The sequence below is a fragment of the Manihot esculenta genome, chromosome 4, assembly GCF_001659605.2.
Source record: "Manihot esculenta cultivar AM560-2 chromosome 4, M.esculenta_v8, whole genome shotgun sequence".
In the NCBI taxonomy this organism is placed as follows: domain Eukaryota; kingdom Viridiplantae; phylum Streptophyta; class Magnoliopsida; order Malpighiales; family Euphorbiaceae; genus Manihot; species Manihot esculenta.
Genome location: NC_035164.2, coordinates 8079430 through 8090810, shown reverse-complemented (window position 1 = coordinate 8090810; position 11381 = coordinate 8079430). Strand labels below are relative to the sequence as shown.

The following is an 11381-nucleotide window of genomic DNA, read 5'->3' as shown; positions in this document are numbered from 1 at the left end:
CACCTCAGCAGCTCGAAGCTTTGCTAGAGGGGTAGAAAGAGCAAGTCTGGAATCCCTCAAACCCCTATTGAAATCGGAGACGTACATGCGAAAGTCTTTGTGCCAAATAGCGACCTTCATCTCATCAGAGGCTTTATACTCTGCAAGACGTGACTGGCAGGCCTCAGCTATAATTGCTTTCAGTTCGGGAGAATCCTTGTAAGTTCGAAGATGAGCTTCACATGCTTGTTCAATCTTCTCCATTAGCTCAGCTGATTCCTTATACTCCATCAAACGCCTCTCGCACTCCAGCTGGATCCTGTCCTCAACATGTTTGGCCTCCTCGAGCAGGCTGAGCATTTATGCTCCAAAGTCCTGACTTCTTGACTAAGCTGTTGATTGTGAAGTTTGGACTCCTCCGCCGATGAAGCCAAGTCTCTGATACGCTCAAAACTCCTGCTCAGCTCCTGCTCGAGAACCTCCACCCGAGCTAAGGCTCCTTCCTTTTGAACCTTCACCTTATCAAGGTGAGCTTGAGCTCCTTCAAAATCAGCCTTCAGGGCCTCATTTTGACGCTGGACCTCATCCTTCTGACTCACAGCCTCGTCCTTCTCACGAAGAGTCTCCACCATGGAGGACAGCTGCTCCAAAACTTCTTCACATCGGACCTCAGCTGCAGCCGCCCTCTCATCAGACTCCTTGAGAACCCTGCAGGTGTGAGACAACTCTGCTTCCAGGGACTTGGCGTGCTCCTGTGCCTCAGCCGCCTTCCCGTCAGCTCTTTTGAGGGCCTCTAATGCAGAATGCAGCTCTGCCTGGAGGGACTGGGTATGAACTCGATCTGCTGCGAGGTTGCCCCTGGCATAACTAGTTGCGGATAAATTCTCCTCCAGACGCGCCTTCTCAATCTGGCGGTCCACAGATTCCCAGAGAGAGTGGTCGCGAGCATCCACCTCCATAAAGAGGCTTGTCACCTAATATAAAGGAAAAACTGTTAAAACAAAGAAACAAAGAAAATCATAATGAAAACAAGGGAGGTAGCTTAGCTTACCATCAGAAGCATCTCCCTGATTGTGTCTCCGAGCTCCCCACGAGGTTGAGAATGGAACGCTGCTTGCTCCCTAGTAGAGCTAGCTAAGAGACCAGTGAGAGCAAGCAAGCGTGGATCAGAAGCCTCCATGACGCCACCAAACATCCGCTCCTTGACAATCTCAGCAACCACGCTCACTGGAGACTGATGAGTGATATCCTCCGCGTTTAGAATGTCGTTGTCAGGAGCAGACAACAGTGGTATCGCAGGGGCATCTTTCTTCTTTTCAGGAGGAGGGAGAGCCAGAGTTGATTCTTTAGAACCTTCTTTCTTCTCTCCAATAGGAGGGAGAGCTGGAGCTAATCCCTTGGAAGCCCTGGTCTTCTTCCGAGTTGGAGCTGGGGCAGGCATTTCAAGGGAGGCAGGATGTTTGTCCCCTACCTTCTCTGTGACACCTCCATCCTTGGCAGGGTCAGATCCCACCTCTTCAGGGGCAAGAGTATCATTGGTGGGGGCCTCCGAGACATCCTCGTCCACGAGAATAACCTCCGCTCTTTTCCCTGGAACTCCCTCTTCCGTGATGGGGACCTCGAGCCTCCCTCCGGGGACCTCTTCAACAGCAGCGAAGACCCCAGAAGCGCCCACAGTAGGAAGGACAAGGTCTGACCTCACCGATCCAACACCCTCAGCCACTTCAGAGATAATCATGGGACCCTCTTCCGTCCCCTCGTTAGAAGTACCTTGAGGCCGGGGGGCTTGTATAGACTGACGAGCCGAGCTCGACCTCCCGTGGCTGGAAGGCCGGGATGACCTGCCGCGTCGAGAGCTGGGCTTAGAAGCCCGAGAGGAGACCGGAGGAGGGGGAGGAGGCCGAATAGCCACGCTGGAGGAAATAGTTTCTGCCACTTTTTGAGTAGCCTCTCCCACGGATCGCCCCGCCAGCAGGACGTCCAAAGCCGCATCCATACTCTCTCGGGACAATATGAGGTTCTTGGGAGGCTTGATTTGGTCCATCTTGGAGTCAGAAGCTGCAAAAAAATACAAAATCAAAACAGGTTAGCATAATCCCAGTAAAATTCACAAAGACAAAGCAAAGCGGCTGGACAAGGTATAATACCCGCATCCTGGATATCCCTAAGGTTACAGGCAAACATACACTTCTCGACGTCGTACTTCTTGTCAACAGAAGTCAATCTAAGGTACCCAACCTGCTTGGTAAGGCTCAGCCGGGGCTAGTCGTTACAACCCAGAGAGACCTCCCCCCAGTCGAGCTCCACCCCCCACGATGAACCGGAGTCTTTTTTCAGCTCCGCGACTACAAAACCCTCTACCCAACCCTTTATGGAATCCTTATAGCCCGTGAGGATGGATAAACCCCCACGGTGGAGAAAAGTAATAAAAATTGTTACTTGCTCTGGCTAGACGAAAAAAGGTCACGAATAGATGAACCGTGGGAGTAAATCCCTAGCTCAAGCAAATGGATTCAAAGCAACACATGAACAAAATAGAATTTGGGGATAGCATTCGGGGAGTTATCCTGAAATATTGGAAAACCTCGGTAAAGAAGGAGGTAAACGGAAAAGTTAGACCAAAGTCCCGTTGTTTAACAAAAAAGACTATGCTACGATCCTTCTGGGGATCTATCAAACCGGGAGGAGGAGGATCTGGAAGAACAATCCTCTCGTTCCGGAGAGGAGCTCGGATAAGATAAAGGGGAGTGTCCAAATACCTCCGAGAAAAGAAGTTAGTTATGGTAGAGGGAGTGATACTGGACTTGGTGTTAAAAACTTCAGGAAGCTTAGAAATTTCCATGGAGACAGAAGAGGCGTACCTGAAAAGCAGGTAGAGCAGAGGAGCAGAGGCAATCAAAGAAGAGCAGAGAACAGGAGAAGGCAAGCGTTCCGAGAAGACAGAGAAAATTTAAAAAGCAAAGCAGTGATGAGAAGAAGAGCGGCTCTGAACATTTTTGTCCTGGGGCGGCGCGGTCATTATTACACTTGAAGTTTACCCCCTCATCAGTCGGGCAATAACTGACGAGAAGGTAAAGGGGCAATTGATGACTGTTGGATTTCTCCATCCCGGTCAGGGGCCAAGCCCTTAATCACGGCCCATCGCTCAGAGGCCCACACGACCCCAATACAAACAGGTCCAGCCCGTTCGAATCTTGATACAGGGTCCATGTGGATTTCTCAACCAGGCCGACCCAGTCTCCACTGCCTCTCAAGTCGGCTCAGCCCTCATGGCTCCTCAGGATGATCCCCCTTGGGCTCAGTCTTATTCCTATTTCTCGGCCCAGCCCGGAATCGGGAAGAAGGCCCCACCTTCAGCTTTGTAGATCCATCCACACATGCACAAAGGGAATCAGAGGCCGTTACGCATGAGACAAGTACCGGATATTCTCGTACGATCATATCAATATGGCAGAGACAGGTGGTCCAATGATAACCAGGCCGTTGAACGTCACTAGCAGACGAGGAAAAGAGATAAAAGGAGAATGATCCTCCCCTAAGCTCTAAGTTTTTTCATTATTCCAAAAACCTCTATAAAACCCTATTTCTCTGGATCTCAGATCATCAGACCCAAAGTTTGAAATTTTTTTTTAAATTAGATGACTTTGCCCATCTTTGATTTACTTTATTTACACTTTGTTGTTTTTATTGTTAGATTAGATTATGTCAATTCAACTAAGAGTAATTTCACTTAGTTCAAAAATAAAAATTTTATTTTGTAAAAAATAAAGTTACTATATAAACTCCGACTAGTTCGAATCTGTATATATTTAAAAATAGAAGTAAAAAAAAAAAAGTAAATCTATTAAAATGAGATTGATTGTTCATAATTTGTGAATTTCAATATTCATTTAGTCAAAGGCAATGATAGAGTTATAATTAACTCATCACCTTAACTCAATCAACAAGGTGACGAACTAATAAGATTTGATAAAAAAATATTCCTAGTGGTGAGGCATGGATCATATCAAAAAGACAAGGGGCGAAGGAAGGTACGGTAAGGGGGACACGTGCCGTACCGGCGACCGAAAAATACTTTGAAGGGGATGAAGGTGCCGCAACGGCGCAGCCAGTGGTGCCGCAGCAGCGCAGCCGGTGCCCTACCAAAGAGAAACTCTTGGTTCCGCCACTGAAAAAGACTATTTTTTTAATAAAATAAATACTGTAGAATTAAATTACTTTTATAAAAAAATACTAAATTGTATACTTTGCTAAATCTCAGCATTAGCTACCTAACATGTATTAAATATAATTTCAAATTAACTTATTATTTTTAAAGCGGTTTTTTGACTTATTAAATATAAAAGACCAACAATTTACTTTAAATATAATTATAATCAAAACTTTCAATGTTGGACAAAAATCGCACCACTTTGATTTTGTTATAATTATAGCTAAATTTTAAGATAATTTACATTGAAAATAAAAGTCTAAAATCTTTATATTTGATCCATAATTGTCAAAATCAAATTGGACTTTGTTTAACTAGAAATCACATTATGGTTTAGTTCGATTTTAAGTCTAAAACTTTATAATTGATAGAACCAAGATAAATCAGTATGAACCAACATGATATTGAGTGAACCAGAAACTCATAAGGTTTGATTCAGATTTTCAAAATCAAACCAACTTGCACTAAAAAAGTAAATTACATTGATATAAAGTACTATAATTATGTATTATAATGAATAAATAAAAAATATAATTCATATTAATAATTATTTTATTAATGAAATTAAATTATATATCATTTTAAGAGAATGAGATTTAAGTTATTGAATATGAAATTTCTCAAATTTTAATATTTTTATAGATTAATATATATATATTAAAAAATTTTTACATTATTTTATTTTAAATTTTTATACAGTAATGTTTTATTTTATAATGTGAAAAACTTTATTTTTTATTACTATGCAACTGAATAAAATTTCCAAATGAAAATTTTGATTTGTTATTATAAATTTTAAGTAATTATTATTTTTTAAAAATATTATTATTTAAAATTTAAAATTATTTTTTAGAAAATTTTTAAAAATATTTTAATAACTATTTATAAAAATAAAATTATTAGTTGTAATAAAAAATATTAATATTAATTTTATATTTTTATTTAATAACATATCTTTTAAATCCTGGTTCAATCACATTCCAATCTTGAACTCTTAACCACTGTCTTACTAGTTCATTGATTGGATTAGGTTTAAAAATGTTGATTTAATCAATTAAAATTTTCAATATTACATCCAAATTTTTTAATTTTTTATAATTATAGTCAATTTAAAATGATTTTGATTAATTTTAAATTTATGTAAATGTAATATCATATGTTATTTATTTATATTTTTAAAATATTAATTAAATCTAACTTTAATTAAAAATATATCCAAAAACACTTAACTCTTATTATTCTAATATCTAATTCAAAATCTAAAGTCCTCATCTTGAATGAATACTAAATCTATCAAGTTTTAAATTAGGGATTAACATAATAAAAGTTAAGTATATTTAGGGCATACAATTAATTAGAGTTAAAAGGATTATTTATATAAATTTGATTAATATTTAAAAAAATAAAAAAATAATGTATAATATATTATATGAATTAATTTAAAATTAGCTAAAATTATTTTAAGTATTAGTTATAATTATAAAAAAATTAAAAAAAATTATATATTAATATTAAAAGTTTGATTATAATCGTGAGTGTAGTTAATTTGTATGTCGAAATTGACAAGGCATATTGCAAAGAAAAGCCAATTCTTTGCATTTTTCGTGATTGTAATCTAAATTTTTAATTTTGAATAATAAAGTCCATATTTTAAATTATGTCATGATTATAGTTAATTCTAAAATCAATTTTGACTAGAAATCATGTGTTATGTCCACATAGATTTCTTTTAAGTTTAATAATTTTTAATTACACTTTATTAATATTATTAAAAAAAATCAAATCTTTATATTTTTACTCGATTATATCTTTACCTTTTAATTTTAGATGAAAAAATCAATTCATTCAATTTTTTACAGTTATAATTAATCAAAGTCACATTTCATATACAAAAATAATAATTCTTTTAATAAATTTTTACACCGATATTATATATTCATAGATCACGTCATGTAGTTAATTCTTGCACGTGGATAGTTTTTTATTGTGTCTAATAGGACTTTGTAATCCTCATAGTGTTGTGTTTGGTGGGACTAAAATTGTATTTTTTGAGTTCGCGTAGTTAATAAATAATATTTAAATTGTATTAACAGGCTTAATCTGATGATAAATGCATCCAAGTAAATTTGAGAGATTTTAGGTTCAATCCCCTTCTCTATTTTTTATAAAAAAAAAATATTTAAGTTATCCCTTAATTAGAATTAATAAAATTGATGATGTGAAATTAAAAATTAAATATCATATAAAAAAATTTATTCTAACTAAACTTAATTTTAAAAATCGGTTATATCAGATAAAAATTTAGAATATTAACTTTTTAATTTAAAATTAAAAACTAAGGTTATAATTATAAAAAATTATAAAGATTTGTGTTTTTTAACTAAGAGGTCTGAATTAAAAAATTATTAAAAATTATAAAAAAATTCATATAGACTCTGATTAAAATTGAATTTATATATCTATAATAACAAAATTGAAAAGTAAATTTCATTATTTAAAATTAAAAAAATTAGGTTTAATCATTTAAAAATGCAAAGAATCGTCTTTTTAACAACAGACCATTTCACAAATTATTTTAGAAATCCTCTATAATTATAAAAAAAATTTAAAATTAAAGTTTTGTTGTCCAAAATTATAATTAACTGTAAAAAATTTGGCACTTCACGTCCAATCAGGCTTTTTTTTTAAAAGAAATATTTTAAAGCTTCTTTGAATCAACGCCAAACGGAACTTGCACATTTCGATCTTGGACTGGTCAGACTTCAGAGAGTAAAACCTTCTTAGATTTTGTGTTCATATTTAATATACAAGTTAAACCTCACTTTTCAATTTCAATAACTGCTAGGGTTTATCACTCTATCATCATCATCATCCTCGTTATCATTTCTTCTCTCTTTTTCTTCTTCTTCAATGGCGTCCATCCCCACACAACCCAAATTCCCTGTCTCTCAAATCACTGCCAAGTGTCGACCTCTCTCTCCTTTTATTCTCCGTTTCACCTCTAAGTCTTCCCATTTCCCTCTAAATCCTTCCTTTTCATCACCCTCTTCCAATCCCAACATCAAGGCCATCATTTCCTGCTCCCTTTCTTCTTCCGCCGCTCCTCCTCCTCGCCGTCGCCGCCCTCAGTACATACCCAACCATATTTCTGATCCTTCCTATGTCCGTATCTTCGACACCACTCTCCGCGATGGCGAGCAGTCCCCTGGCGCCACCCTCACCTCTAAGGAAAAGCTCGACATCGCTCGTCAGTTGTCCAAGCTTGGCGTCGACATAATTGAGGCTGGATTTCCTGCTGCCTCCAAGGATGATTTTGAGGCCGTGAAAACGATCGCTAAAGAAGTGGGAAATGCCGTCGATGAGGATGATTATGTGCCGGTGATCTGTGGGTTGTCGAGGTGTAATGAAAAGGATATTAGGACTGCGTGGGAGGCTGTACAGTATGCCAAGAGGCCAAGGATTCACACGTTTATTGCCACAAGTCCGATTCATATGCAGTACAAGTTGAAGAAGAGTAAAGAGGAGGTCTTGGAGATTGCCAGGAATATGGTTAGATTCGCCAGGAGTTTGGGGTGTGATGATGTCGAGTTTAGCCCTGAGGATGCTGGCAGGTTCGAATTTTGAATTTGGAATATTAGATTTTTTGTTTTTCACGGAACCTTTTATTCTTCTTTTAGATGAAATTGGAATAAGAATCCTTGAATCATTCTATTATTTTTCTTATATTCTCACCTTTACTTATTCGAAATTAGGTCCAGCACTGAGTCTATAATTAATTCTCTTAAAATCTAATTTTGGAATATTCATCATGAAACGAAATGTTGAGCGACTCATTTCATTTTCCAGATGTACCCAGTTGGAGCGTCAGAGGTACAGAGGTCTGTCAATTTATGCGTTCTTTGGTTACTGAGATTAGGATATTGGGGTAGGCTGATTTAATTTGAATCTCCCGAGAATATTTGCATCTTTTCTGGGTAAGCGAATAAATGAAGCGTGAATAACTTGAAAGTGAGAACTGATGCATTCTTATAAGTGGAGACAGCGACTGAAATAGAGTTAAACAGTTGGAAGTTCATTATTTTTTTATTTACTTGAGAATAAATAGGGTTGAATAGAATGGTTTAATCATGTTCACTCAAACTATAAAAATTCCCAGTATGGAAGCATGGTTTAATAGTGGTAGCAGCCGTAATAAGAAGAATGGAGAGACTTAAAATGACATTGAAGAATTTTGGGAAAATTTAGGGAATTCTTGTATTTCTCTCTTAATCTTTACAATTGGTTTATATAACTATTTATACACAAAGAATTATTTCTAAATAGTAAGCAAATAATCAAATAATAATTACAGATGTAATTAAGGATCCTAATCAAATCAAATCATATCCTAGAATCAATTAGGATTAGCAAATAAGTCAACACTCCCCCTCAAGTTGGTGCAAAAATATCGCACATGCCCAACTTGCAAATCAGATTATGGTAGATCTTATTGTTGAGCCCTTTAGTAAACACATTTGCAAGTTGCCCAATAGAAGTCACATGAACTAGGCTCAAGACACCTTCTGTTATCAATTTCAATGTACTTCATTCGGTCACGTTGGATTGGATTTTGTGCTATACTTAGAGCAGCTTTATTGTCACAATATAAAGTTATCTTGTGTCTCTCGAGCAATCTCAACTCCTCCAATAACTTCTGTAACCATAAGAGTGCACACACACCTTAGGCCATTGCTCTGTATTCTGCTTCAGCACTTGACCGAGCAACAACACTTTGTTTTTTGCTCCATCAGGTGACAAGGTTCCCTCCCACAACTGTGCAGTAGCCAGAGGTAGATTTCCGGTCATCGAGAGATTCTGCCCAATCTGCATCTGTAAAAGCTTCAACTCGGAGGTGACCATGTTTGGAGAAAAGAAGCCCTTTCCCTGGCGCAGACTTTAGGTATCTTAAGATGCGAAGTACAGCTTGCATATGAGTCTCGCGAGGCTCATGCATGAATTGGCTGACTAAGCTAACAGCATAGGCTATATCCGGTCGAGTGTGTGAGAGATAAATCAACCTTCTTACCAATCTCTGGCATCTTCCAAAATCCACGGACTCACCAGTTCCTGCTTCCGGCTTGTGATTACTTTCAATGGGAGATTCTGCTGGTTTACACCCCATCATACCAGTTTCTTCCAACAGATCCAGAATGTACTTTCTTTGGGAGATGAAAATTTCTTTTTCTGATCTAGCCACCTCGATACCTAGAAAATATTGCAGTTTTCCTAGATCTTTGATTTCAAATTCTTGAGCTAACAACCTCTTTAGTTGAGTCATTTCCTCTTTGTCATTGCCTATCACCACTATATCATCAACATAAACAATAAGAAGGGTGATCTTACCCTTGTGATGTTTGATAAACAGAGTGTGATCAGCATTGCTTTGTTGGTAACCAAAAGATATCATGGCTCTGTTAAACCTGTCAAACCAAGCTCTAGGAGATTGTTTTAGCCCATTCAAAGCCTTTTTTAACCTGCACACCTTTCCATGTGTCTTCTCATCAGCGAATTCAGGAGGAATTTCCATGAACACTTCTTCCTCTAAATCTCCATGGAGGAAAGCATTCTTCACATCAAACTGTTGCAAGTCCCAATCCAAGTTGGCTGCGCAGGATAACAAAACTCTGATTGAGTTCATTTTTGCAACTGGGGCAAATGTCTCTTGGTAATCCACTCCATAGGTTTGGGTGAATCCTTTAGCAACCAATCTAGCCTTAAACCGTTCAATTGTGCCATCAGCTTTGTGTTTCCACTGTGAACACCCATTTACAGCCAACGAGTTTCTTCCCAGGTGGGAGAGTGACAAGCTCCCAAGTCTCATTTTTAGCCAATGCTTTCATCTCTTCAATCATTGCTTTCTTTCATTTAGGATCTGCAAGAGTTTTCTTCCAATCCTGTGGAATAGACACAGAGGAAATAAACAAGGTAAAGACTCTATAGGAAGGAGATAAAGATTCATAAGAAACAAAGTTAGAAATAGGGTGTTTAGTACAAGATCTGACCCCTTTTTTTTGTGCAATAGGTTTATCCAAGTCATTGAAACATTCAAGAGTTGTGGGTAACTCACCAGAAGAAGATTCATGACTGGGTAACTCACCATGAGAAGATTCTTGACTCTACTCGCATAATGGCTTCTTCTGCCTGTTCTCTCCTCGAATATCTTCTTAAATCTGGCTTGTCCAAACGACCAGTTCTCTCTCCCTGATTGGACATCTCCCCCTGTCTACTAGAACTCAAACTTTCTAGTTGAACCATATCATTCAGAATCACAGAATTCGGGATCACCTCTTCTTGCTCATTATTCTCCTCCTGAAGAGGTGAGTGGGTGGTACTGAAGTAGGGTTTAGTTTCTCGGAAAGTAACATCCATATTGACTAAGTATTTCCTAGAGGGAGGATGATAACACTTGTATCCCTTCTGTGTTGGAGAATACCCAACAAACACACATTTAAGGGCCTTGGGATCCAATTTCCCTGCCGTCCTAGTATGGACAAAGCAAACACACCCAAATACTTTTGGTGGAACAACATATGAATTCTTCCCTTGTAGAATCGCCAAAGGACTCGTAAAGTCAAGGGTCTTGAGAGGCATTCTATTGATAAGATAAGCAGATACAAGGATTGCATCTCCCCAATATGCTTTGGGTAGATTCATGGTGAACATAAGAGATCGAGCTACCTCCAATAGATGCCTATTTTTCCTCTCAGCAACGCCATTTTGAGCACTAGTATAAGGACAACTAGTCTGGTGTACTATCCCATTACTCTCCAAATAAGCAGAAAAGCTACTATCCATGTATTCTCTTCCATTGTCAGTTCTCAAAATTTTCACCTTAGTGTTAAATTGAGTACACACCATCTTATGAAAGGATTGAAAACAAGAAAAGACATCACTTTTAGCTTTAATCAAATAGACCCAAGTCATTCGAGTGCAACAATCAATAAAAGTGATAAACCATCGATTACCAGACAAGGAGACAGTTTGAGTAGGCCCCCAAATATCAGAATGAACAGTCACAAAAGGAATTTGACTTTTATTATGACTCAAAAGATAGGATGTTCTAGTGTGTTTAGCATACTCACAAGCATCACAAAATAGAGAATCAAACTGAGTTCTAGCAAATAAATTAGGATAAAGTTTTTCTAAGGCAAAA

At 37.6% G+C, this 11381-nt stretch overlaps 1 protein-coding gene across 8 annotated transcripts in view; it reads left to right on the top strand.

Annotated features, from left to right (window-relative positions):
* Positions 1 to 6926: 6926 nt before the first annotated feature.
* LOC110612751 (2-isopropylmalate synthase 2, chloroplastic) overlaps positions 6927 to 11381 on the top strand; it is a 44446-nt gene continuing 39991 nt past the window's right edge. For 3 of the 8 annotated variants that reach the window (XR_006350434.1, XR_006350433.1, XR_006350432.1), the window contains exon 1: positions 6927 to 7800. Coding sequence is in view for 3 of the 8 variants with exons in the window: in XM_043955879.1 (XP_043811814.1) it covers positions 7100 to 7800 (701 nt within the window). In the remaining 5 variants the exon portion in view is untranslated. The remainder of the gene's footprint in view (positions 7801 to 11381) is intronic. The other 5 variants (XR_006350435.1, XR_006350436.1, XM_043955879.1 and 2 more) reach the window with 3 other exon arrangements.